Source organism: Lampris incognitus, chromosome 1 (assembly GCF_029633865.1).
Source record: "Lampris incognitus isolate fLamInc1 chromosome 1, fLamInc1.hap2, whole genome shotgun sequence".
Taxonomy (NCBI): Eukaryota; Metazoa; Chordata; class Actinopteri; order Lampriformes; family Lampridae; genus Lampris; species Lampris incognitus.
This window is the reverse complement of record NC_079211.1, coordinates 142600126-142627856: the sequence shown is the minus strand read 5'-3', so window position 1 is coordinate 142627856 and position 27731 is coordinate 142600126. Positions and strand designations below refer to the sequence as shown.

At 45.4% G+C, this 27731-nt stretch overlaps 2 protein-coding genes across 2 annotated transcripts in view; one reads left to right on the top strand and one right to left on the bottom strand.

Annotated features, from left to right (window-relative positions):
• prkg1l (protein kinase cGMP-dependent 1, like) overlaps positions 1–18365 on the bottom strand; it is a 31063-nt gene extending 12698 nt beyond the window's left edge. Inside the window, exons 1-4 of the mRNA XM_056280032.1 lie at positions 18176–18365; positions 17944–18070; positions 17585–17751; positions 14403–14516 (exon numbers count right to left, since the gene is read on the bottom strand). Of these exons, the coding sequence (XP_056136007.1) occupies positions 14403–14516; positions 17585–17751; positions 17944–18070; positions 18176–18365 (598 nt within the window). The remainder of the gene's footprint in view (positions 1–14402; positions 14517–17584; positions 17752–17943; positions 18071–18175) is intronic.
• Positions 18366–22072: 3707 nt separating this feature from the next.
• On the top strand, positions 22073–27539 carry ubl4a (ubiquitin like 4A). The gene is made up of 4 exons (XM_056282129.1): positions 22073–22251; positions 26226–26331; positions 26432–26640; positions 26904–27539. The coding sequence occupies exons 1-4, from the start codon at positions 22204–22206 to the stop codon at positions 27009–27011; spliced, it is 471 nt and encodes a 156-aa protein (XP_056138104.1). The 5' UTR covers positions 22073–22203; the 3' UTR covers positions 27012–27539.
• Positions 27540–27731: the final 192 nt, after the last annotated feature.

Sequence of the window (27731 nt, the reverse complement as noted above, 5' to 3'; positions counted from 1 at the left end):
CCTATTGGCAGCCCTAAAGTTCTGCCTACTACTGATCACTTTACTAATAAATGACCTGATTCGTGACCATAGTTTCAATATGACTGGGTTGTGTGAAACATGGCGGAAACCAAATGTTTTCTTTCCCTTTAATGAAGCTTCCCCACCCCACTATACTTATGCCCATGTAGCTCCGGCAAATAAACAAGGTGGGGGTGTTGCTTTAATATATGTCTATTTTCAATCTGACTTCTTGACTCTAAATTCCAATCTTTTCGGGCTCTTGTTCTGGGCCCATCTCCCTCGGCTATGAATAGACTCGGCTCAGTCCAGAATGTGATATTGTATCGACCTCCTCCTGGCTGTTACCCACCGCTTCTTGGAGAATTTGGAGAATTTGTCTCAGGCCTTGTTACTCACTCTGATGAGATCCTAATTCTCGGTGATTTCAGTATTCATCTGATTAAGGCTGCTGATCCTCTAAGTAAAGCCTTTCTGGTGCTAGCTGATGCTTTTTGGGTTCACTCAGTTTGTTCAAGAGTCGACTCATTTTGGTTTCATCTGAAGGGATAGCTGTTTCGGGTGGCGCAGTGGCGCAGTGGTTAGCGCCGTCGCCTCACAGCAAGAAGGTCCTGGGTTCGAGCGCCGGGGTAGTCCAACCTTGGTGGGTCATCCTGGGTCGTCCTCTGTGTGGAGTTTGCATGTTCTCCCCGTGTCTGCGTGGGTTTCCTCCAGGAGCTCCGGTTTTCGGTTTTCTCCCACAGTCCAAAGACATGTAGGTCAGGTGAACTGGCCATGCTAAATTGTCCCTAGGAATGAATGGATGTGTGTGTGTGTGTGTGTGTGTGTGTGTGTGTGTGTGTGTGTGTGTGTGTGTGTGTGTGTGTGTGTGTGTGTGTCGGCCCTGTGATGGCCTGGCAGCCTGTCCAGGGTGTCTCCCCACCTGCCGCCCAATGACTGCTGGGAATAGCCTCCAGCATCCCCGCGACCCTGAGAGCAGGATAAGCGGTTAAGATAATGGATGGATGGATGGATGGCTGTTTCCTGTCTGAATGTCTTGCCAACCACATCTGCTGTGTCAGATCATTTTCTCATCAAATTTGAAGCATTATGGGCCTGTCCAGTTAATGTCGGCACAGATGTAATTGCCGCTCACCACATTGGCCTGTCCACTGTAGCTGTATTTGGCCAGCAGCTGCCGGAAGTCTTGGCTCCTTTCACTGTGGCGACTGACTCAGTTGAAAATTTCACTAGTGACTTAAATGTGGCGCTCTCCAGTCTCCTCGATCCAGTTGCACCTCTCACTACCAGAGCTAGGCGACCGAAGAGGCCTACACCCTGGTTTAATGATGAGACACGTGCTCTTAAACGGACCCGCAGGAGACCGGAGCGTAAATGGCGAAGATCAAAATCGAACGTGTTTTACCTACTATCTCGGCACGAACGTTTATCGAAATACAAGTGTGCTTTATCTGCTGCTGTGTGCTTTGTGCACACGCAGTCTGTCCTCCTCTCAGGTCTCCATGGTGATGGTGGTCACCACCTGGGCACTGCTTGGCATCCTCCCTCATCAAATTGTCTTTTTATATGTCTTATAAATCCATATAATTTTGTTATCCTGTCTCGGTGTTACATCCTTCTCTCACTCAGACGTGTGACTGCCGTGTGTTTTTTCTTTTTTTTGTCTACGTGGTGATGCTGGTCGTGTGGCTCGGGTCCTGGTCTGTTCCGGGGGCATCTGGACACTGCTTGGGTGATGCTGGTCCCGTGGCTCGGGTCCTGGTCTGTTCCGGGGGCATCTGGACACTGCTTGGGTGATGCTGGTCGTGTGGCTCGGGTCCTGGTCTGTTCCGGTGGCATCTGGACACTGCTTGGCATCCTCCTCATCACATTCTTCATATATTTTATTATTCCATTATAATTCTGTTAAATTGTGTAAACACTACATCCATTGCCCACGTTGCCCACCTTGGGAGAGAGAGCCCTCCTCAGTTGCTCTCCCTGAGGTTTCTTCCAATTTTTTCCTCCCTGCTAAACTTTTTTTTAGATGCCAGGGTCTAAGGACAGGATGTTGGCCTTGACTAGTTTTGAACGCTCCCATTACGAGGAATGAGCTTAGGGAAGCTGCTGTGGATACGAATAGAGGTAAATCTCTGGTCTGGGTGGGATTCCCCCAGAATTTTACACAACTTTCTGCGACAGTCTGGGCCCTTTACTGTTTAACATGATCCAGTCCACTTTGGACAGGGCATCTTTTCCTAGACATGCGAATATAGTAGCGATTATATCACTTCTGCTTAAAAGACAAAATGAAGACCCGATGGAATGTGCCGATTATAGGCCTTTGTCCCTTTTAAATGCTGAATGTAAAAATTCATGGGTAACACTTTAGTATGGGGAACGTAGTCACCATTAATTAGGTGCTTGTTAGCATGCAAATTAGCAACATATTGGCTCTTAATTGGTCATTATTACATACTCATTAATGCCTTATTCTGCATGGCCTTATTATACAACCAGTAAGCCATTAACTATGAGTTTTCCCTCTATAAGCTCAGAAGTGTTGCTTATTAGTAGTACCATCTCAATATGCTTTGCTTAGTATGGCCTTTATAAGGTGGTAGTACCACAAGAAGAGTTATTCTCCCTTAATAACACTTAATGAATATGGTCTGTTCTTACATAACAACACACAAAACTACAAGTGTTCATAGTGTTAAATTACTGTAAATTAAGTTTTTGTTACTTAGAATATGTTCCCCATACTAAAGTGACACCTTGATCATTACTAATTCACTAGTAATTGTGTTACCAATTCATGCTAAAATGCTTACATGGCGGCTCCAGCCTTTTATGACCAGACTCATCTCATCATATCTAGGCTGGCACTAGATAACGTTAGAAGATTACTGCACATAATACCTGGTGCCTCCTCGTCGCCACCACCCACTGCCGTCCTTTCACTAGATGCTATGAAAACATTTGGACCATTTGGAGGATTAGTTTCTTTGGTCAGCGTTGGAGGTTACGGGTCTGGGGTCCTCCTTCATACTTATGATTAGGATGCTGCATGCTAACCCAACAGCTATGGCGCCCCTGTTATATGGCTATATTCTGGAGAGAACGTATCTCCCATTGCCAGTGCACTCAGTATGGCAGGCAGATATTCCTGACCTGATCCCAGCTTTTGATTGGGATGGTGTTTGGGATACGGTTAAGCAGTCGTCCGGGAATCCTAACCATCAACAGATTTATTTAAATTTCATTCACAGGACGTATATGGCTCCACCTAAACTTCACAGTATAAAGCTTAAAGCTGACCCAAGTTGTACGCTATGCCAATAGGTGCAGTTGGTACCTCTCATCATGTGGTTTGGGAATGCCCCGGGGCCTGTTTCAGAGAGCAGGTCTGACAAGCTCCGAGTCCAAACCTGAACTCTGGGTTGACTAACTCGGAGCTGCCAAACCCAAGAGCTTGTAGTTTCAGAACAGCTGATCTGAGTTAGTTCAACCAGCTCTTGAGCACGCTCGCTCCGAGTTAAGTGCGAGCATGACGACTACAAAAAGCCATCGATGGAGCCCCGATAACCACAGTTCACCATGGCAACCGGCGAGAAAATATGGTCATCCTACTTCACCCCACCGGAGTCAGAAATATTAATGAGTGCGTATGCAGAACACAAGTGTATATTTAGACGAAGAAATAAAGCAATACAGGAGCGGCAGCAAATCAACGTGAGCCGGCGTGGCAGAAAATTGCCGGCTGAGTCAATCCACAAGTATCAATTGAGAAAAGACGAGTTTTATCCAGAGTGTCCCACTTATTCAACTTTTATATAATGTGTGTGTGTGTGTGTGTGCGCCTGTTTAATATTTATGTAGGTGCAGCCCGACAGGCACAAACCGTACTTGGCAGCAACTGAAGATGAAATATAAAAATACAGTTCAGACAGGTAAGGTATCATTTCATTACAAACAGCGTTCGGCGGCTGCATTCAACATGTGACGTCTTTAAGTAGACTTTCTAAGCTAAAAAAAAAAAAGTAAAATTTTCAGCCATCCCAACACAACCAGTATTTAACATTGTCTATTTGAAAGCAACACCTTAACACATACAAGTCTCCAAGTTTGTGCTTACTGGCCATGTCCGAATTTTACCCCCGTTATAGCCAACAGAACCGAGGCCCGAAAAACAGGTGGGGGTCCGCTACCGCCACCACCCCTCACAGAGGCGGAGGAGATGGCCCTCGGACAAAACAGTGGGCGACCTATTGCTGAAGGCATCTCTAGAGGGAGCTCATCTGACATCTCCCCCCTCCCCCAGGACACAATGGCCTACATAAGAGGTTAGTTATTCAAATTAACGATATAAATACATTCATCCTTTTGCCAGTGTCAGCTCAGTGACACCCACCCACCCATCCATCTTAGACACAACTTGGCACACTGATTTTCTTGTAGCAGTCCATCCATTATCCAAACCGCTTATCCTGCTCTCAGGGTTGCGGGGATGCTGGCGCGGTACAGTTCTTTGTAGTTGACCGCCGTTACATTTTCAGATTCTGAGTTGTCCTTCAGACGTAATGGGGACTCAGAGTTATGTATCTGAAAAATTATGACGCGGCCTGTACGCTGTTGGGGCGCTCTTCTGGGTAAAGTTATCACTTAACCGTCTAATCTGATTCCTCTTCTACCAGTTACTGGTGGTGTAATCTGTCTAGCGGAGCCTTCTGCCATAACGAACCACCACGTAGTTGTAAGTGCTCGTAACACTCCGCAGATTTTTCACAATGGGTTCAAGTAGAGCACAAAAATGGTTCATTTTCATTACAGGAGGACGATAAAGACGCCTTGTCCGCTGCCACAGAGAGGGGAGATACAGAGAGGCCTGCTGAGGTTTTCGCTTTAAAAATAACATCCAACAGTCGACGATGCCGTTGTACCATAATAAAACTTGCTCCTTCTTTTTTTTCTAAAAGAGCAGCGCTGGAAATGATTGGAACAATATGAGGGCTGAGAATATCCATCCATCCATCCATCCATCCATCCATCCATCCATTATCTGAACCGCTTATCCTGCTCTCAGGGTTGCGGCGATACTGGAGCCTATCCCAGCAGTCATTGGGCGGCAGGCAGGGAGACACCCTGGACAGGCCGCCAGGCCATCAGACAGGGCCTACACACACACACACACATACACACACACACACACACACACATTCATACAATTTAGTACGGCCGATTCACCTGACCTACATGTCTTTGGGCTGTGGGAGGAAACCGGAGCCCCCGGAGGAAACCCACACAGACACGGGGAGAACATGCACACTCCACACAGAGGACGACCCGGGACGACCCCCAAGGTTGGACTACCCCAGGGCTCGAACCCAGGACTTTCTCGCTGTGAGGCGCCACCGTGCTGCCCAGCTGAGAATATTGTTCAGATAAATGATCGATAGCGATCAAACAGGTAATCATCGCGGAATGATAAAACATCCGAGCGGGGTCTGAGCACCCTCTCCCGATAGATTTCTGTGGAGTATTTGTGCTTAAATATCAACTGGCTCTTCAGGAAAAGGACACGCCATGTCTGAGACTCCCTTCGGTTTGCAGGCTTCAGCTAAAGCGGTGGAGACACGCAGGGTTAGTTGAAGAAAACCTGCCAGCGAGCAGGTTAGCTCCACGGAGTATGTTGCCAAGCTGAACTGGCTTTTTTGAAACCAAAAACCCAGAGTTCCCTTCAGCTCTGAGTCAGCTAACTCTTGGGTTTTCACTAAATCCGCTTTCTGAAACAGGGCCCTGGTGTAGCTAATTTCTGGAAAGTGGTGATAGAAAATCTGTCCACTGTATTACACATACCCGTCCCTATCTGTACTGACTTTAAACGATCTCTCTCAGCTTCACTTGCAAAAAGGTCCAGAGCGTGGGTTTTTGGCCGGTCTGCAAGCTGCTGAGAAGATGGTTGCAACTAGGTGGGAACCTCCACTCACATACACGGACTCGGCTTTTAATATCTGTTGTTTATCTTGAACTGTCTACAGCACGCATCCATGGGGCAAAAGGGGAAACTATAAGACTTTGGCCCCAAACAGTAGAAGATCTTAAAGGCCTTTTGACTTAAGAGACCCCCCCCTTTCTCTTTGTATTTATTTATTTATTCCATTTTTTTTATTTATTCCCCCTCTGGTCCTTTTTCTGTGTGAATTTTCCTTAATTCATTGTCCCCTGTTTGGGCTTCATAATCTCTTTTATCTTCTTTCTTTCTTCTTTCTGTGTTAACATACTGGCTCAGTTTTCAAGGGTTGAAGCAAGCTGCTTATCTCAGTACCATTTACATTATTGGTTATCACTATGTTCTCTACTGCAGGTATGTATGTATGTATGTATGTATGTATGTATGTATGTATGCATGTGTTTATGTAAGTATGTATGAGTATATATTCATTTTTATTTTTTCCTTTTGCATGTGTGTATGTAGGTTGTGGGTTACTTGACTCACTGGATTTTTTTATATCTATATATATGTCCACGGGATGTTGCAATGAAACCTTCGATGTAGAAAAAAGAGCTCAACAATTCAGGAGCAAAGATATATTTTATAGCTCAAAGTTGTTAAATGGCAGAACAAGCCTGTTTGGTGCTCAGTGCACTCATCATGTGCCTCTGAGCACCTGATGAGTGCTGAGTACACTCATCAGGCAGCTGATGAGTGTACTGAGCACCAAACAGGCTTGTTCTGCCATTTAACAACTTTGAGCTATTATATATATATTTATTTATATATATATTTATATATATATATATATATGTCTAGATGAGACAAGGACAATTGGCGGCCCATAGGCCGCATTAGTACAGCCTGCGGGTCAGTTTCCATCCATCCATTCATCCATTATCCAAACCACTTATCCTGCTGTCAGGGTCGCGGGGATGCTGGAGCCTATCCCAGCAGTCATTGGGCAGCAGGTGGGGAGACACCCTGGACAGGCCACCAGGCCATCACAGGGCCGCTTGAGGAATAATAATCTACCACTACTTTCGGCTGCTCCCGTTAGGGGTCGCCACAGCGGATCATCCGTTTCCATCTCTTCCTGTCCTCTGCATCTTCCTCTGTCACACCAGCCACCTGCATGTCCTCCCTCACCACATCCATAAACCTCCTCTTTGGCCTTCCTCTTTTCCTCTTCCCAGGCAGCTCCATATTCAGCATCCTTCTCCCAATATACCCAGCACCTCTCCTCCACACATGCCCAAGCCACCTCAATCTTGCTTCTCTTGCTTTGTCACCAAACCGCCCAACCTGAACCGTCCCGCTTGGGGAATGATAATAACTTTATTTGTATAGCACTTTTCTAAAACAATTTCAGTCAGTCTCCAAATATAACATTGTTGATTTCACATGCGTTGGGACTTGGAAGCAAGCGGGCCATTTGACCACATTTGAACCGGATCCCAATTGTAATTATACTGTCCACTGATAGACGGCGCTCTCTCGAAACACAAGAGGCCTGTAGCCAAGCCACTGTTTGCGTACTGGTCTCGTCTTGGTCTCGGCGGGCCGCTTCCGCAACGACACGTGACGAGGAGAGACACGAGCGGCGAAAAAAAAGAGAGAACTTGACCTGAAGAACCGTGTCTATCAAGCAGAATATGATATGTACAGAATATAAACCTGTGTGTGTGCCTGGAAACAAAATCAGCCGTGACGGATTTCAACTTGAGTCTACAATAGCCCCCTCACAAAGACAAATATGGCACGGACACCGGAAGTGCCGGAGCCGCCATCATCGCTGACCTCAAAGGAGAAACACGCAGACGGCCAAGCCTTCCACCAAAGCCGCGCATGCGCAGGAGTCATCTCTCAAGGCGTCCTGTGCCCCTTCCCCTGAGCTTGCTAAAGCAAAGAAGCCCTTGTCAGACGGCGAAGCTACGTGTAGCAGAGGTAGCCAAAGCTTGTGGAGACGATAACATGGCTGAGAACTTTGAGACCTTCTCTCAGTCCCGTCGCACAGTGACGCGAATAATGTTTGACAGTCAAAAACACGTCGAGCTGAAACAAGCCATGCATGACTTGTGTAAACTACTAATAAGACACGTTAGCCCCTAGCTCACGGGTCTGACCCTTTAGCCGAGCGGTTAGCGATGTCGCCTTATGGTGCAGTACACCTCGTATCGAATCCCGCACCGGGCAAGAAAATAACCGGTTACATTGGTGGCAGCGGTGGGATCCGGAAGTGTGCAGATCCTCAGAAGTCTCTTCGAGGGCGCGCTTCCGGGAGAAGGTGACGACTGTAAACTACTAATAAGACATGTTAGCCCCTAGCTAATGTAACGGGGGCAGTCCTACGGTGTTCTATGCTGGTCAGCCTGCTGCACGCCCGTCACTCTCATCAGTAGCTCTGCGTTGTGTTCTATTTTGGGTGGGGCCCCAGGTGTTGTGGGGGGCCCTCAGTCTCATCATCATCATCATCATGATCAAGGAAGGAGGGGGGACACACAGGACTCTATTTGGCCCACCTTGCCATTTATTTTGGTTTCAAACCCTTCGACAAACGTCCAGTCCTCCAGCGGGAGCGGTGTTTCTTACGGACGTGGGGGTCGAAGCTCAACCACTGCCCGGACTCCACTCGTGTGCGTTAGAAGGAGAAACCGTCCACTGGACTCCGATGTAAGAAAGGATAAACAAGTATTTTATCCCACAGCTTGCAGTATCTTCTTACAGGGATACTCAAGGTTACGTTCTCCTCAACCAGCAAAACTGTGCTACGGTAAGAAACACACGTGGCTCGGCTCGATCGCTGCTTGAGACTCCTCCCACAAAACAAAAATGGCCTCTCCCGCGTTCCCTCTTCCGTGTACCCACAAGACCTCTCTCTTAAAGCGACAGTACACGTATATGACGGTCGTTATAAAACATACATAAAAGTAAATAATGACATAAAATAAAATGTAGTAAACACAAATAACAGCACACAGACAGGATTTGGTGATATTTCATACTCAAACAAAATCAAATGAAAACATTAATTTTAACCTGGTTACACTAACGGGTCTGACCCTTTAGCCGAGCGGTTAGCGATGTCGCCTTGTGGTGCAGCACACCCACCCCGTATCGAATCCCGCACCGCGCAAGAAAATAACCGGCTACACTTGTAAGTGTGTCTCCACAGAGGAGAGTGCAGGAGGGATGGACGTTAGCCAGCGTGTCATTTAAACAAGAACTCGGCGAACTACAGTCAGGCCCCCTTCTTTCAAGCAAAGCACAATGAGAGAGGAATTTAATTCTGGAGACTACTACCCGAGTCCCGCTTTCCACTCCTCGGGGATTTTGCACTCTCCCTGGCCAGCATGTTTGGGAGCAGCCTCTCAACAATGAAGCACGTCAAGTCAAAAGAGAGAAACAGGCTGACGGGAAACTCTGTTCCAGCTCGTGCAGGTTGGATGCACGAACATCGACGCTGACATTCAGTCTATTGTACGCCAGCCACAAGTGTCTCGTTACGACGGAGCTTTATACTGCTCCACCTGTGGGTGAGTTTCAATGGCTTCATCAGTGTATGAATGTGTGTGTGTGTGTGTGTGTGTGGATGAATGTGAGGCATGCATTGTAAAGAAAAGGGTGCTCTGAGCTGTCGGTAGACTAGAAAAGCGCTATATAAAATGCAGTCCATTTACCATTTTGAGCTAAATGCATGTTTACTTGAAACATGTGGTGGAGTGGGAGGGCGGAGTAGAAGTGCACTGCAAAGATGAGTATTAGTTGTTGCACTTAGTGTGAATGTTAACTTTTGTACCATCATTGAATGGTGATTTTTGAGACCCCATTGCACTGAAATAATGGTATATCACTCAGGAATGTGGACGTTTTGTTTCTGTGTTAGGCTCATTAAATAGACATGTTGGTATGATAAACTTGTTATTACCAGTATATATTTTATTCTTTTTGTTAAATTAGTAGCTATGGGGCAGCGCAGTGGTTAGCCCTCACAGCAAGAAGGTCCTGGGTTCGAGCTCCGGGGTGGTCCAACCTTGGGGGTCGTCCTCTGCGTGGAGTTTGCATGTTCTCCCCGTGTCTGCGTGGGTTTCCTCTGGGTCAGTGTTTCTCAACCCAGTCCTCAAGGACCCCCTATCCTGCAGATTTTCTTTGCAATCCTGAATAGGTACCCTTTTTGTAGTTATTCAACCAATCAGCAATGAATGTCTGAGTTTGCACACCTTGCATAATTAAGGGCTATGAGATGACTGGTTGAGTAAGTACAAGCAGGGCTACCTATGCAGGGTTACAATGAAAATCTGCAGGATAGGGGGTCCTTGAGGAGTGGGTTGAGAAACACTGCTCTGGGTGCTCCGGTTTCCCCCCACAGCCCAAAGACGTGTAGGTCAGGTGAATCGGCCATACTGAATTGTCCCTAAGTGTGTGTGTGTGTGTGTGTGTGTCTCTCTCTCGGATCTGTGATGACCTGGCAGCCTGTCCAGGGTGTCTCCCCGCCTGCCGCCCAATGACTGCTGGGATAGGCTAGTTGCCCATCCCTAGATCTATGTTTAGGAATGTATATTCATTTGCATTTATTATAGTGACTTAGAGTGACTATATATGTGCTTTTTGTGGGTCTGTCATATTATTGCTACACTTAACTGACCAGTCCTTGTTGATTGTATGTGTACTGTCACACTTTTTACCAGCCCATTTAGTTCACGACCTCAGCCATAACCCTTTCTTTACTGAATCACCAGTTGTTGCCATATTTCCCAGTCAGCCCACACCACTTATACCGGCCCCTATTCACTAGTCCCCTGCCAGACTGTCTTGTGTGTTTCACCGCCTAGCTAGCCAGCATTTTCTTTGTGATCATTCTGCCTGACCTGCCCATGTTTGATTCTGTTGCCCGATCTCTGGACTCAGTTTCTTCTGCATGCCCCTTGTCTGCTCTGGTCGCCTGTTTTGGACTGACATCCCAGTATCCTGAACTGTGCATGTGTTTGTCTGTTCAGTTCAGTCAGTTGTTTTACTATGTCTCCTAGGTTAGTTCAGTCAGTTATTTTCGGCAGTCATTGTCTCCCATAGCCTCAATCATTCTCCCAGTTCAGTCAACTCATCATAACCTCAATCATTGTCTGTTGTTCTTCCTGTTTTATTTTCAAGTCCTCACCTGTCTTGTGTCAGTTCCTGCCCCTGGTTTTGTCATCCATCAACCCTGTGTATCCCACACCTGTTCCCCATTCCCTGATTAGCTCCAGCACATGTGATCCCCTGCTCCTTTGCCAGATTGTCTTGTGGCTTTAGCTCATTTACTCTCATTCTACCAGTCTACCAATGTCTGAAGTCCTCTGCCTGTGTCCTGGACCTTGTTTCTCTTGCCTGCCCCGGGTTGGATCAGTTCGCCTATTTGGACTGAAAACCCCAGTAACAAGAACTTAAGCTTTGAACCTGTTTTGCCTGTCAAGACTGATTTCCAGTGTACTGACCCCTGCCTGCTTTTGACCATTAAACTGACTGTTACAGTGACCTCCCTGTCTGTGAGTCGTGCATTTGGGTTCTCATCTGCCAATTTCCCCGGGAAACGTTACAGTACGAATCAGTTTTGGTCACCTATCAAACTGATTTCCAGGTATTCTGACCTCTGCCTGCCTTTTGACCAAAGTAAAAGTTTGTGACCTAAACCTTCCTATCTTCGAGTTATGCATCTGGGTTCTCATCTGCCAGTCCCCACCTAAAACATTGGTCTACATTTCTTCGGGTCAAATAGTAAAAATGTAATCACAAAAAAAAAAACATTAAACTCAATCTTTTCACCCCATTAGAGCTAGTTGTCCTTACAGGGTCACTTAATTTGAATTCTATCAGATCTATTATCACTCTTTTTCAAAAATGGAAGTTCTTTATAAATTAATAACCAAATTCTTGCTGCAGCTTACTAAAAATGGAAGCATGTGTCCTCTGGACCGTTACCAACCTCCAATAGTAGTTTAGTACCATTTTTTTATCCAGATTTTACACTGGACTCTTGTGTTTTCACTGATGCCTATCTGTTGACATCAACATGGACTGGTTCGCCTAATACAAAGCATATCCATCCATCCATCCGTCCATTACCCAAGCCGCTTATCTCAATTGGGGTTGTGGGATGCTGGAGTCTATCCCAGCAGTCACTGGGCGGCAGGCGGGGAGACACCCTGGACAGACCGCCAGTCCATCACAGGGCTGACACATTCACACCTAGGGACAAGTTAGTATGGCCGATTCACCTGACCTACATGTCTCTGGACTGTGGGAGGAAACCGGAGCACCCGGAGCAAACCCATGCAGACACGGGGAGAACAAGCAAGCTCCGCACAGAGGATGACCTGGGATGACCCCCCCCCCCCGGCTCGAACCCAGGACCTTCTTGCTGTGAGCATATATTTAATGTTTTTATCCAAAAACTGTGCAGAAAATTGGAAATAAGCGGTACAATGGTCTGATAGGACTGTCTGTGAATGTTCTCATTCATCCAGGTCATGGTTATCCAAAGGAATTGAATCGAGTGCAACTGGACTTGGTATATATCTGTGAAGACGTTTCGCCTCTCATCCAAGAGGCTTCATCAGTTGGTCTAGTCAGAAAGGCACGAACTGATGAAGCCTGACTAGACGGATGTCTAGCTTGGTCTAGTCAGAAAGGCACGAACTGTCCAAGAGGCTTCATCAGTTCGTGCCTTTCTGACTAGACCAAGACTAGACATCCGTGAAGATGTTTCGCCTCTCATCCAAGAGGCTTCATCAGTTCGTGCCTTTCTGACTAGACCAAGACTAGCTTGGTTTAGTCAGAAAGGCACGAACTATCCAAGAGGCGAAACATCTTCATGGATATATACCAAGTCCAGTTGCACTCGATTCAATTCCTTTGGATAGTCGGATAGGACTGTATCGTGACTTTTGTTTTGTAGTCAGAATTGAATAACCTGAATCTTTAATCAATGTCACTATGAGTCAGAGCACAAGAAAATTTCCTTTATTATTGCTCTCAGATGGAATCAATGGAAAAAGTCATTCTGGGTCAGGCAAGAGATTATGGTGGCCCTGAAAAAAGGCCAGGAGAAAGGAGGATTTGGAGAATTGAACATGGAAGACAAAAGATCGGAACTTCATTTGAGAACTGTTGCTGCAAAAGAAAAAGATACCAAAGTGAACTAGAGAGGGTTATTGGAGGCAAGCGCAGCCCAGGCAGTATGCAATGAAAGGGGAAATAACAAGAGAGGGATTGAAAGTAGAAAAGAAAAGGGAAAACAGGGGAAAAAGACAAGGCCAAATAACTTTTTTTTTCTTCAATTTAAACTGACCTTGTTCATTTTGGCGGCCTATTTATTTGTGAAACCAGGTCAGATGTGAGCAGCAGTGCCTCAGAGTTTTCCCACTGGACTCTACATGAGATCTGATGCTGGAGGGAGACATGGCAATTTCTCTGTTTTGTGAAGAGCGGCACCTTTTTTCTTCTGAAAATTGTCTGGTAGGTCAAGGTCTAACATGAAAAGATTTTTCTTTTTCTTTTTTTTTTTTATCAAAATTTTGGAGATTCAATATCTGTCTGAGATTTAGTTGACTATATGGTACAACTAGAGGAGACAAAAAGGTCAGATAGATGTGTTATGGACTAAAGCAAATTTGATTTCAACCTCGCCACGTCTCAGAAAGGCGTGTTTGAAGCTGTGCTGTTGTCTAAGACCTCAAAGGCTGCGTGATATCAAATTCAACTGAAGTCTTCAATTAGAAACCGCAGTCCTAAATCTGCACTCCCATGACAGTATTAGCCTCATCAAAGATAATCTGATATCGGGGCATCCGGTTGGTGCAGCGGTTGGTTTGAATCCCTGTGTTACCTCCGGCTTGGTGGGGGCGTCCCTACAGACACAATTGGCCGTTTCTGCGGGTGGGAAGCCGGATGTGGGTATGTGTCCTGGTCGCTGCAATAGCGCCTCCTCTGGTTGGTCAGAGCATCTGTTTGGGGGGGGGCACTGGGTGGAATAGCGTGACCCAGCGCCGTGTATATAGAGCCAACCAACCAGGCGCTGGCGTGATCCCCCCACGTGCTACATCCCGCTGGTGAAACTCCTCACTGTCAGGTGAAAAGAAGCGGCTGGCGACTCCACATGTACCGGAGGAGGCACGCGGTAGTCTGCAGCCCTCCCCGGATCGGCAGAGGGGGTGGGGCAGCGACCAGAACAGCCCGGACAATAGGGTAATTGGGGAGAAAAAGGAGGCAAAATCCACAAAAGAATAAAATAAATAATAATAATAATAACTTGCTATCAACACAGATTCAACCCGATCCCGTTGAAATCCTGAAAATGTGTTAGTGTGGCACAGATTGTTCCGTTCAGTGTTAGTGGGGAAGCAGGAAAACCGGATAAGGAATATTTAAGGTTGTGCACGACGCACGCCGATACCTGTGACAGAGTAGGGGTGGGTACATCTGTACAGCAGTGCCAGTTCTGCAAACATGTTCCCCGGTTCAACTGTAAGCAGCTTCTGGCCATCCTTCGTCATATCCAAGCGCCCCTCTGTAACCAACACGTGCAGTGAATTAAATCGATATTCCTTATATTGTAGATCACAGTTATACAGTAAATCACTGTTACAGTCTCGGAGGGTTTTACAGTTCCGCCCTCAGAAACAGAAAAAAGATATAATAATCAACAGGAGACAACACCCTCTGTCCTTGGACGGTCAGTTGTAAATGTCTTGCGATCCGTGTGCTTTAAAGTGGGCATGTGTGTGTGTGCACATGCAGAACATAGATGTTTGCGTCCATGTCTATGATACTGTTAAATGGGTAGAGCGTGGCAAACTGTATTTTCAGGGACCTATATTAAGACCGCAGGGCAGCAGCTGAAGAGGTTTTAACTTTGCTCTACGGAGCCCTGTCACATTTGGCCCACATCCGCAGGTGCTGATTGCCAGCGTGACGGGTATTGGATGAGTGCATCCATCTGAAATGTACTATACGCTGGGCTAGCTAGATACGCGTTCATTTCTAAAGCCCAGAACAGACGACGCCTCTACAGCTATACGTTGTAGGTGCATCTCAAAAAATTAGAATATTGTGGAAAAGTTCATTATTTTCCGCAACTTAATTCAAAAAGTGAAACTTTCATATATTCCGGATTCATTACACATAAAGTGAAATATGTCAAGCCTTTTTTGTTTTAATGTTGATGATTACGGCTTACAGCTCATGAAAATCAAAAATCCAGTATCTCCAAATATTAGACTATAACATAAGGCCAATCAAAAAAAAGGATTTGTAATACAGAAATGTCGATCTTCTGAGAAGTATGCTCATTTATGTGCTCAATACTTGGTCGGGGCTCCTTTTGCATGAATTACGGCATCAATGTGGCGTGGCATGGAGGCAGTCAGCCTGTGGCGCTGCTGAGTTGCTATGGAGGCCCAGGTTGCTTTGATGTGGCCTTCAGCTCATCTGCATTGTTGGGTCTGGTGTCTCTCATCTTCCTCTGGACAATACGGTTCAGGTCAGGCGAGTTGGCTGGCCAATCAAGCCCAGTAATACCATGGTAGTTTTGGCACTGTGGGCAGGTGTCAAGTCCTGCTGGAAAATGAAATCAGCATCTCCATAAAGCCTGTCAGCAGACGGAAGCATGAAGTGCTCTAAAATCTCCTGGTAGACGGCTGCGTTGACTCTGGGCTTGATGAAACACAGTGGACCAACACCAGCAGATGACATGGCACCCTAAACCATCGCCGACTGGGGAAACTTCACACTGGACTTCAAGCAACTTGGATTCTGTGCATCTCCGCTCTTCCTCCAGACTCTGGGATCTTGATTTCCAAATGAAATGCAACATTTACTTTCATCTGAAAAGAGGACTTTGGACCACTGACCAGCGATCCAGTTCTTTTCCTCCTTAGCCCAGGTAAGTCGCTTCTGACGTTGTCTCCGGTTCAGGAGTGGCTTGACACTAGGAATGCCACGCTTGTAGCCCAGTTCCTGGGCCCGTCTGTGCGTGGTGGCTCTTGATTCACTGACTCCAGCCTCAGTCCACTCCTTGTGAAGCTCCCCCAAGTTCTTGAATCAGCCTTGCTTGACAGTCCTCTCAAGACTGCGGTCATCCCTGTTGCTTGTGCACCTTTTCCTACCACACTTTTCCCTTCCAGTCAACTATCCATGGATATGCTTTGATACAGCACTCTGTGAACAGCCAGCCCTCTCAGCAATGACCTCCTGTGGTTTATGGGGTATTGTCAGGAGGAAGATGAGAGACACCAGACCCAACAATGCAGACGAGCTGAAGGCCGCTATCAAAGCAACCTGGGCTTCCATAGCACCTCAGCGGTGCCACAGGCTGACTGCCTCCATGCCACGGCGCATTGATGCAGTAATTGGTGCAAAAGGAGCCCCGACCAAGTATTGAGCGCATAAATGAGCATACTTTTCAGAAAGTCGACATTTCTGCATTATACATCCTTTTTTTGATTGGTCTTATGTAATGTTCTAATATTTTGAGATACTAGATTTTTGATTTTCATGACCTGTAAGCCGTAATCATCAAGATTAAACCAAAAAAGGCTTGACATATTTCACTTTATGTGCAATGAATCTAGAATATATGAACGTTTCACTTTTTGAATTAAATTACAGAAAATAATGAACTTTTTCACAATGTTCTAATTTTTTGAGACGCACCTGTACATGTGAGCGCAAGATTCCCGGAGTCGGTCAAGTCAAGCTTTGACGAACGTTTTGTCTCTCGTCGCATGGCATTTCAACACAACACAGTGCAACACACGAGCTGCATGTCTCTTTCTTCTCTTTGCCCGAACACATAACTCTTATGTCCTTGAATCTGAAAGCAGTTTCATTGGAGAGTACTGTATTGTCGAGCTATGAGCGAGGACTAATGACGAATTTACCAGGATAAGAAAAATAGCCATTTGCACTGACTGCTACTCTGACTGCAGTTATCTTCCATCCATCCATCCGTCCATCCATCCATCCATTATCCAAACCACTTATCCTGCACTCAGGGCCGCGGGGATGCTGAAGCCTATCCCAGCAGTCATTGGGCACCCTGGACAGGCTGCCAGGCCATCACAGAGCCCACACACACATTCACACCTAGGGACAATTTAGTACAGCCGATTCACCTGACCTGCATGTCGTTGGACTGTGGGAGGAAACCGGAGCCCCCGCAGGAAACCCACGCGGACACGGGGAGAACATGCAAACTCCACACAAAGGACGACCCGGGACGACCCCCAAGGTTGGACTACCCCGGGGCTCGAACCCAGGACCTTCTTGCTGTGAGGCGACCGCGCTAACCACTGCGCCACCCGTGCAAAACAATGACGTCTGCATTATTTTTCTTTTTCAGTAGTACCCCCAACCCCCCTGGTTCACGTTGCCCTCACAGCAAACCTCTCGTTCCACAGCGAACACCGAACGTAGCAAAGTAATGATGACAAAAGAAAGGAGACTGGAAATGTTTGTCGTGGCCAGGTCCGAGAGATGTTATCGCCAAACACAAGCAGTTATCTGGCCTTTTTGCAAAACGTTTACAAATATTGTGAAGCCTAATGAATGCATGCAATCATAAGAAGCATCTTTTACCATCTAAAATGTAGGCAAGAGCCCCTTCGGATCCCTCTTCGATGACACAGCAGCCCTGCTTGACGGTGGTGGGATATATGCAGTCCACGACCGCCCTGATCTGCCCGCCGTCAAGGTGCTTGAAGAAGTCATTTTTTAAAAACGAAGCCTGTATCAGCCTCTGCGACCTGCGGGTGTACATGTAGGACATCCTGTTAGGCCTGGCATTTGATAGCACAGAATGTTAAGCCTTGAGTAAAGTGAAGACTTTTTTTTTTAAATTGACTCTGACTCAAAAAAAACAACACTTAATGAGCCTCGCGAGTTTTAGAAAAACACTTTTGAATTGGAGCAGGTGGAACCTGTTGGAATAGTCTTACTCTTGGCTTTTGTCACATCCTCTGTTGGGGATCTTGACCGTCATGAGATCCGGATCGAAGGGTTCGGAAATTATGGTCTTCCTTTCAGCCGTCTGGTACTCCGAGTCCTCGCCCTCAGCAGAGCACCCTAGGCACAACACTTGAAAAAGTCAATTCTAAATTCGTGCTTAGGATTTGATCTTAAAGGACCACAATTGCTTTAATATGCAAACTATAAATGTATTGCATGTACCGGTACTGACTGCAGAGGGTCCTGGGAGTGGGATGGTGGCTCTGCAGCGGTCAAGTTCTCCCTGCAGTCTTCGAATGAGTTCATCCTTTGTGTCTAATTCCAGCTCTAACTCGTCAATTAGCGTGTCTCTTTGACGAAGCTCCTCAATCTTAAACTGCAGGGCAAACTGGAGGTCTCGAAGTGTTCCCATTACCTATTAATTTAAAAAAGAAAACCAGATTATGGGTAACAAGTGAGTCTCTCTCTCTCCCTCTCTTTCTCTCTCTCGCCCTCTCTCTCTCAATTCAATTCAATTCAATTCAACTCAACTTAATTATGCTTCATTGGCATGACTGCATTAATTACAATGTTGCCAAAGCAGGTGACAACAAATCAGGTCAACAGAGTACCAAACAAAGAAAAAACAAGAGAAAAGAAAAAAGGAATAGATAGACCTGGCAGAAACATAGAGCAGTGCTTGAAAAGCAACTGACAGTGTTTTGGTCACTCACGGACCCTTCGGCTGTGGCATTCTGACACATACTGTGCCGCAAGGTGTGACCTTTGGCCCTCCCCTAAAATAAGTGGCCATTGTTCTTTCACATCCAGGAGAGAAAATTTGGAATCGGGTTTTCAAATGTCTCCCGGTATTTTTCTCTTATGTTCTGGGATTTCTCACAGTTTAGGAGGAGGTGCATCTCTGTCTCGACCTCACCTGCCGTACAGTGACCACATACTCTTTGCTCTTTTGGTAGCCAGGATGTTTTGTGTGTCTGCCCTTTTCAGTGGCTGGACTGTGGTCAGCGGTGAGGATGTGTCTCTGCTCACTGTCTCTGACAGTGGGGAGATAGTCAGCCAGTTTGTGTTCCCTTTTTAGGGCCCGATAACGTTCCGATTTGTGTTGTAATTTGGTTTCTGTGTCCCAATGGTCCAAATATGAGTTTTTGCATTCTTTGGTGATTTGGTTTACTCTGAAGTGTGGTTGGTTAGCAGTGCTAGTCTGAAACGAATTAACTAACCAAGATGGCGGTTTGCTGGACGCAGCGGCTCCTGCGGCTTCTTATACTGTGTTGGCTGTGTTTGTCTATGTCTGTCTTTCACTGTTTGGCAAAGCTGCAGCCCTTATTTCATTTTTAACATGTGCCTGCGCATTGTTTTTAATGAAAATAAATTGCATTGCATTGCATTGCATTGAATTGCATTGCATTGCATTGCATTGCATTGAATTGCGTTGCATTGCATTGCATTGCGTTGCATTGCATTGCGTTGCATTGCATTGAATTGCATTGAATTGTGTTGCATTGCATTGAATTGCATTGCATTGAATTGCATTGCATTGCATTGCATTGAATTGAAACTCATGTTAGTGGTTATGGGGTTAGTTAGTTTCAGAACCAGCTGACTGAGGGGACTCTTTCCTAGCTCTTGGATTTGAAATGCTGTAAATTGCAATGTGTCGTGGAGACTTGATTTAAGGTGCATCCAGAATTTAAGTGATCTTTTTTTTTGGATATTTAGTATCAATGGGGAACGGCCTCATTCTGCCCCGCGTGCATTTGTTGGTGTTTTCTTTTGTACGTTTAGCAGTTTTCGACAGAATTCTGCATGCAGGATCTGTCTGTCTCTCTCTCTCTCATACTCATAGACACACAAAAAACACAAACACACACAATCTATATCAACCTGGAGGAAATATACTGGCTTGTATAACGTCGTTTTAACAACATGATCTTTGTGCTGCTGGAAATTGCCAGAAGACTCAACACCCCGTTTATCTTCCAGAGCAGGTTGAACTGGGCAGCCGCAGACACGGTGAAATGCACCGAGACACTCCATCCTCAGCTCTTCCCTGGTCGAGCCCCAAACAAGGCAAACTTAAAAGTATTGTTTTTCCTCCTTGTGGCTGAACAAGCTCTGCGGGGCGGGAGGGGGGGGTCATATCACATGAGGGACAGGCGTTGTGCTAATTCTGGCCTCTCAAGTCTGCCTCGGGTCCCACGGCTGTTTTGCGACAGTTTGGTCCCACAGGTGTCTCGGTATCGTGCAAACATTTCCAGACTGTTGCCCAAACACGCTCGTGTTCACGCTTCCCCCCCCCCCCCCTCGTGTGTCTCGTGCGCTCTCGTCAACGCGGGCGCGCGGCCGCACACACACGCGCGCCAGAGGCAAGGCGGCTGTAGGTGAACACTACGGGCGGCACACGCAGCCGCTGACACGGGCGAGCGAACTGCCGGGAGATGACAGCGGGCGGAGGGGTCATCTCGACCGGCTTACGCTTTTCCCCACGAGAGCCCCGGTGCCGAATGAGCCGGCGCTTTTAATTCCCACTTATTGTCAACCACGTGAATTGCAGTATCAACGCTCACTCACCACAGCTCAGCGCGGCGACGGCGGCGGCGGCGGCGGCGACACGGTGAAAGTGCTCTCACTTCTCCCCCCGGGCTCCGACGTCCGGGCAGCCTCACCGCCGGATAGTCCACACGACAGGTGCAGCGCTCCTCCGTGGCAGCCCAGCTGAACAGACCTCCTCTCTCGCACCAGTGCGAGCCACGGCTGGCCACAGGACAGCAGGCAATCACATGACCAAGAGGAAAGAGAGACCTGGAGACGGTGTGGCACGCGCCTTCCCAGCCATCATCATCATCATCATCATCATGAGCGGCAGGCTGCGGGTCCTAATGAATGGGCATAATTAATCTATAACCAAGTTTTAAAAAAAAACAGAAAAAAAGCGTGGCCAAGTTTCTGTATGCGTAACGTTGAACTAGTCTGTGTAGAGATGTGACCAGGCAAATAAACCGGGATTTCAGCCAAATTAGGATATTTCTTAACCTCTAAGGTGGCAATATCGTAGTTGTCTCCCCGTTAAAGGGACAGTTCACCCCAACTCTTCTTCTTCTGCACACACCCCCACCCCACCGAGGTGGCAGCTTGCGAGCGCCCGCGGTGTTCTCACGCTCCGGGACTCTCCCCCCCCCCTCGTGTTTATTTGTTTTAATGCGTGACGATACAGGGCCGCACGCTGGCCTCATCCGCCTCTGTGTGGTACCACTCCGCATCTGTCCGCGCTAAGGTCACGCTACGAAGAGTCGCTCAGAGGGTCATCGGTTGCCACCTGCCTCGTATCAAGGACCGACGCGGCTCCAGAGCCGGGAAATGCGCAGCGCAGATTGCGGCTCGTCCGGCCCGTAGCCCGGCCAAGACCGCCTTCCGGACGGCGGTACAGGTCCATCAAGATCGAAGCCATACGTCACCCGAATAGCTTCTACCCCATATGCGGTAGCCCTTCTCAACACCTCCTGAAAGTTGTATTTCTGTAATTACGTGATACCGCCGTGCCTTCAGTATTAACTACTCATACTACATTACCACTTATCTACTGTGAATTTCATACATGATCTATCATTTATATTGAATTGGTACTATTCACTATCCTGGTGCTGTATGTTGTATTGTATACCGTATTGTATTGTAGCGAATTCGGGGGACAACGCAACCACAGGAACTGCCGCGGCCGGGAAGCGAACCGGTGTCGCCCGCACCGCAGGAGGCATCGCTAACCGCTCGACCAAAGGGTCAGACCCGCCAGTCAGTGTCTACTTATCCATGCACGTTACAGTATATTGTATTATATATTGGAAGGTTTTGTGTTGTGTTGTGTATTGTATATTGCACGTCTTGTATACACTTTTTGTATTGCACACTATGTTGTATGTAGGGTATTCTGTTTAGTTATTGCACTGCACTGAGCTGCACGAAGAACGCCAAGTAAAATTCCTTGTGCGTGTGACGTACGCTGGCGAATAAGGCGATTCCGATTCCGATTCTCTCCAGTCGTGCTGTACGCCAACCTGTAGGTGGCGCTGTAGGTCGCATGACAAGCGTAACGGACTTTTAATAGAAGAAGATGGGCCGTTAACAAGGAACCTTTGCGGCTGGTCTGAGGCAATAAAGTACTTACCTGGTTTGATTTTTTTTCAGGGGGAGGGGGGGTTCAGCCTTTAGACGTGTTGTTGAATATTTGTCTAGTCCTTTAAGAATTCATCAAAATGATTCTGACCGTGAAACCACTCCAAGGAAAAGAATGCAGTGTACAGGTAAGCGCCGGCGTTATCAGTGTAGCTAAGCTTAGCTTAGTTTAGCTTAGTACGGTAGTCATTCTAGGCCAGCTAGCTAGCTAGCTAGTCGACGGGCCGGCAACGCTGGTCCTGTTTTCACAAGTTTGCTTTTGTCCTTCACACTGGTCATTTGGATTTGCGCCTCACTGTCTCCTTCATAAAACCCCTGCACAAAGTAACTTGAGCAGGATCGTTGTTTAGTATTACATGATTAGACACAATTTTAGTTATGGATCCCATGAGCAAGGCAGGGGTCTAACTACAAGGCCTCTTATTGTGTCTGTCGTAACATCGCTCTTGCGTATCGAAGCTGTGATCTAGCGTTACGCAATGTTTCATAACCGGGCCTATGTCAAAATGATCTCAGCTGTTTCGTGGTGTTTGACTGCTTATACAATAATTTCACTTCATACGCAATAGATTTGCTACAGATGCAGTGCACTGAGTGCATTCCAAAGTAATGCACCCAGCGCCTACTCTCTGGAGCTTTAGCACATCCAGCTATTTGTTTCTTTCTTGTTATTTTCATTGCAAACCAACCGAATTTACTAATATCAAGTTGGGCCTACCCATGTGCATGCAGTCCTGGTGACCTCACAGGAAGTCACAGAAAAACATGGCTGTTTTGAGTCCCCTCAGAAATGGTCTTTTTTTTCCCAGCTATTTTCAGCCACTTCTTTGGTCAGTGCCTTTATACTATATAAGACTAAGAGACCGGGTGTTTTGAGCTATGCACTCTGTCACATATAAAGATGAGTTTTATGAGTTAACAAACGGACCGAGCTTCATATTGTGACGCACTATCACAGAATCAAGTATGTCAGGTGTGCATACTGTACATTTTCTGATGCATTTTATGCAAGTCTACTCATAAATGAACCATACATTATTAAATGTATGTGTGTATTTTCATAAATTAGCTTTTTTCTCTACTGGGCCTTAAATGGTATGACACTACAAAAAGCATTCTGCATGAGCTGACACTTCCAATGAGAATAACTAATTATGATTGTGTATGAACAAAAACAATGTGTATGATTTTACTGTCCACTTCTTATATTTAGGCCCTAGATAATCTTTTTCTGCATTTCTGTTATGTAACAAGTAATATTGGGTTTTTTTTTGTGTGTCATGATTCACTCGTGTATCATTTAAACCCGGTGTGCTCCTTTCAGGACCATTTTGTGTGTTTCAATGAGGAGCTCCTTCCTTTTGAATTTGGATCCTTTTTTACTTCCCTCTTAAGTTGATATAGTTGATCATAGCATTTTCCTTTGAATTCGTTAACTTTACTGACATAATCTACACCTGTATTTAGCATCTGGTGTTACTATAGAAGCCAATTCCATATTTGTTATTAACTATATAAGATTTATTGCATCAAATGTTAACATTAGCTAATGTGCATTGTTATCTTTTATTTTCAGTGCGATAGATGACAACAAAAACAAACAGTTATAATACATGTGCAAAAATGGCAGAGGCACATCGCCGCTGTGATAAGAGACTTATCTTCGCTTGCTTAGAAATAGGGAGTGGACAGAAATTCTTTGAGGGACAGAGAAGTCCAAGGTCAGATGAGACGCATACGAGGGAAATCAAGACCTTCCCGAGAGAGAGGGAGATTGGACCTTTTTTTTTTTCTCAGCAATCATTAAAAGGTGAAAAACCTCTACAAAAAGCAAACCAAAAACCATTAAATCATCAAACTAATGGAGAGAATTCAGAAAGAAGAGATAATCTTCCTTGTTCATAAACTTGTAATTGCCTATTTTTTTTTTCTTGTTTTAAAATTTTGGTAAAAATGATGGGGTGGTGAGCGATTCAAGGTCAGGTGTAGATTTTCCTTGTAAGTCAGAGCAATAAATATTAGAAATGTCTGAAAAAAGATATGTCTATTGTTCTCACTTGAGCAAGCCACAATATCCCTGCAGAAAGTGCAGTTTGAAAAATCACTCGAATATATTTACATAATAGGTGAACTTATGGCTCTTATTAATGTGCATTGTATACAAGGATATGCCTCATAGGCAAGTGTGTCGAAGTACAGAGATACAGTACTGAATGCACTTTCAGACATTTAAGAACACTCACTATTCCTGAAACAGCCTTGCTATGATCCATCAAGAACTTTCTAGACCGCTATCATATTTTTACCTGTTGTCTCACCTTGATAATTGTCCACCTGTCATTGACTAGTCAGCACACTCTGTGCATATTTAACAGTAGGGCAGTTGGCGTTTTAAACAGAATCAGCACCCTTGCTACATTTTTTGTAATGTATTTCAATTCAATTCAATTATGTCATTAAAAACAATGTGCAGGCACATGTTAAAAATTAAATGAGGGCTGTGGCGTCACCAAACAGTGCAAGACAGACACAGCAAACACAATATAAGATATACACACATGAAGACCAAAAGCTAAAAATAAGTTAAAAAAAAAGGAGCTGGAGTACAAAATATTTAAAAATATCTACAGACATTCAGTGGGTAGCCAGGTTCAGGTGGGCAACAGCTTGTGGAAAGAAGCTGTTTTTGAGCCTGGTACTGTGGGCTCTGAGGCTCCTGTAGCGCCTCCCAGAGTGCAGGGGGGAGAACAGTCCATGGTTGGGGTGGGTGGGATCTCTGCTGATGCTCAGACCCCTTTGAAGGCAGTGTTTGTGATAAATGTATTTTACGGCTGGGAGCTGGGTACTGTTGATATGCTGGGCCGCCTTGACCATCCGCTGCAGAGCTTTCTGGTCTACTGAGGTGCAGTTGCCATACCACACTGAGATGCAGATGGTCAGGATGATGCAGTGGTAGAAGTTGGTGAGAATTTTGGGGGGTAGACGGGCGCTCCTCAGCCTCCTCAGGAAATGCAGGCGTTGTTGGGCCTTTTTCACAAGGGCCTGGGTGTTTAATGTCCACAAAAGGTCCTCGCTGATGTGGACTCCAAGGAATTTAAAGATGGAAACACACTCCACTTCCACCCCATTGATGTGTATGGGGGAGTGGTTGCAGCTTCTAGACCTCCTGAAGTCCACAATCGGCTCCTTTGTCTTCTGCACATTAAGGACAAGATTGTTGGTAGTACACCATTTATACATGTGGCATAGATCATATAAATCTTTACGGGGCATGCCAGCTCTTTCAAGGGTGCATGCTGCAGCAGTTATCGTACTTTAACCTACCTTGTTTTCAGCTTCAGCATATTCACAAGTTCTGATTCTGGTTTGATATTGAATTGCACTTACCTCATCGCTGTGACAATGCAATGCAGAAGTGCATTTGAAATGTCAAGCTTTAATCAGCTTGTCAGTTTGTGTAGGTATAGCAATATTAAAATTGCCCTTTCTTGTTGGTATTTTACAGTATTGTTGTACACACAGTCTTATACTGGGAGGGTTTAAACTTTGAATCAGTCAAGGCTAACTATGCATTGCAGTAGGTCTAAATGCTCAACTCACCTTTCATTGATGTTGAGGTACATCTTCCAAAGGGTCTGAAAACTGATTCCACCGTTGGCTTTCAGGAAATTAGGAATTATTACAGTGATGACAAGACTATTTCAAATGTGTTACTTAAACATACCATGTACATTTAGATGTGGTTTTAGTTGCATTTTGGAGATATTAGAATTACAAGAAAACGTTTTGGTTTAATTCAAGGGTTATACCATGGTAATAGGTGTAAATATATAGTAATTGATTCGATAAAAGTGTCAGCCTAAGCCAATAAAGAGAGGGCACAAAACCAGTATCCGCTTAACTAATTCCAGGAGCTCTTGGAGAGCCTTGCCCTAGAGACTATTGGACATAAATAAACTACTTAATTCTGAGTTAATCCCCCTTTTAAGTAGATTAAAAGCCAGTAAGTTTACCTGTGAATTTTAAGTGATTGGGGAAAAAAGGCTTGCTCATAATATTTCATAATATTTATTTTTGCATCTTGATATTTCTGATTCTGTAGGTGACTGAAGATGAGAAAGTCTCTGCAGTGAAGGAACTTGTGTCACAATGTCTCAACATCCCAGCAAACCAGCAGCGGTTGCTGTATAAAGGGAAGGCACTTGCAGGTATATCTTCAGCAGAATGCATTTATCAGTTGATTAACCTGTTCTATACCTGTTGCATATATTTTATGTTTAAAATGACACACTATTTTACTGCTCTCAGATGAACACAGATTGAGCGATTACTCCATTGGGCCAGAGGCCAAATTGAACCTTGTTGTCCGTCCAGCTGGGGAGAGGAGTGGAGCTACAGGGATGACCAGTAGCAGTAGCACCAGTCCACAAGGAGGAGTGTGGCAGACTTTATCCACTGTCCTCGCTAGGCACTTTAGTCCTGCAGATGCAGCCAAAGTCCACGAGCAGCTCATCAAGGTATCTGAATATAATTTACTTTGCATTATGTTCAGTGACTGAAGAAGTCTGTTTCTGCTCTTAAGATACCACTATGAAAATCTGCAATCTAGTTTACTTCTGACTATTGATATGTTGCCACATCAAAATTGAAGCCATGAACTTCACTTAAATCACTTACTGCATATGGTAATAATGAGAGAGATTTAACTGGCTATTCTTTTAGCCTGCTGTTTGTCCACAATTTCAAATTGGTAATGTATAACTACTCATTCTTTCTAAAGGATTACGAGCGTTCACTTCGACAACTCAGTCTAGATGACATTGAGCGCTTGGCTGGACGACTGCTTCACCCAGAGAGCGAAGGCATGGACACCTCATACATGGACTGAGAACCTGCCCAAGAGGAGGTTGCCCTTATGATTGTCAGTGGAGAAGTGTTTGTTCTTGGAGGAGTGTACAGTGTTTTTAGAGAGTAAGGCTTGGAAAACACAGTATACATTTTCTTGCAGAGGGTCCCAGGTGTGTGCCTAATCAGTGGCTCAGTATATGTGGGGAAAAACTGACCATTGATTATCTCAGCAATAGGACATTGTTATCCAACACCAGAGTGACTGGATAAGAAAAGTTTGACTATTTTGTTGGGTCTTGCATCGATGACTATTTGATTTAATCAAATAAGATTTCAATACACAGGAAACCACATTTGGCTGTTGGATTGTGACCTCTGCCTCCTAAAGCTCCTATGGGAAACTAATGTCTGTTGGAGGATATTTATTATTCATGTCTGTAATGGATGATGACAGACTGTTTTCTGTTAAATGTGTGAGAAAGGTAATGCTTGTACTATCTGTTGACTAACTGGTGATCAGTGTATGATTTGTAAATAATGTGTTTATATACAAGTATTAAAACAAGTGAAATTGGCTTATGTTTCCTGCCTCATAGTTGTATGTCATTATCAGATAAAATCATGTCAGGTATTTTTGGAAATTGAAAAAAAAATCATTATTATTACTATTATTACTGATAACGCATAGTTGTCATTTCATTGCCACCTTTGTTGTTTGATTCTGTAGAGAAATTTCAGTCCTGTAAAGATTTAGTTCATT

Bases quoted from the DNA above. Each gene is read 5' to 3' on its own strand.
- ubl4a (XM_056282129.1), top strand. From the start codon at position 22,204: ATGATTCTGACCGTGAAACCACTCCAAGGAAAAGAATGCAGTGTACAG. The intron at 26,332-26,431 runs GTATATCTTCAG...TACTGCTCTCAG, and splicing joins TAAAGGGAAGGCACTTGCAG to ATGAACACAGATTGAGCGAT. The intron at 26,641-26,903 runs GTATCTGAATAT...TTCTTTCTAAAG, and splicing joins TCCACGAGCAGCTCATCAAG to GATTACGAGCGTTCACTTCG.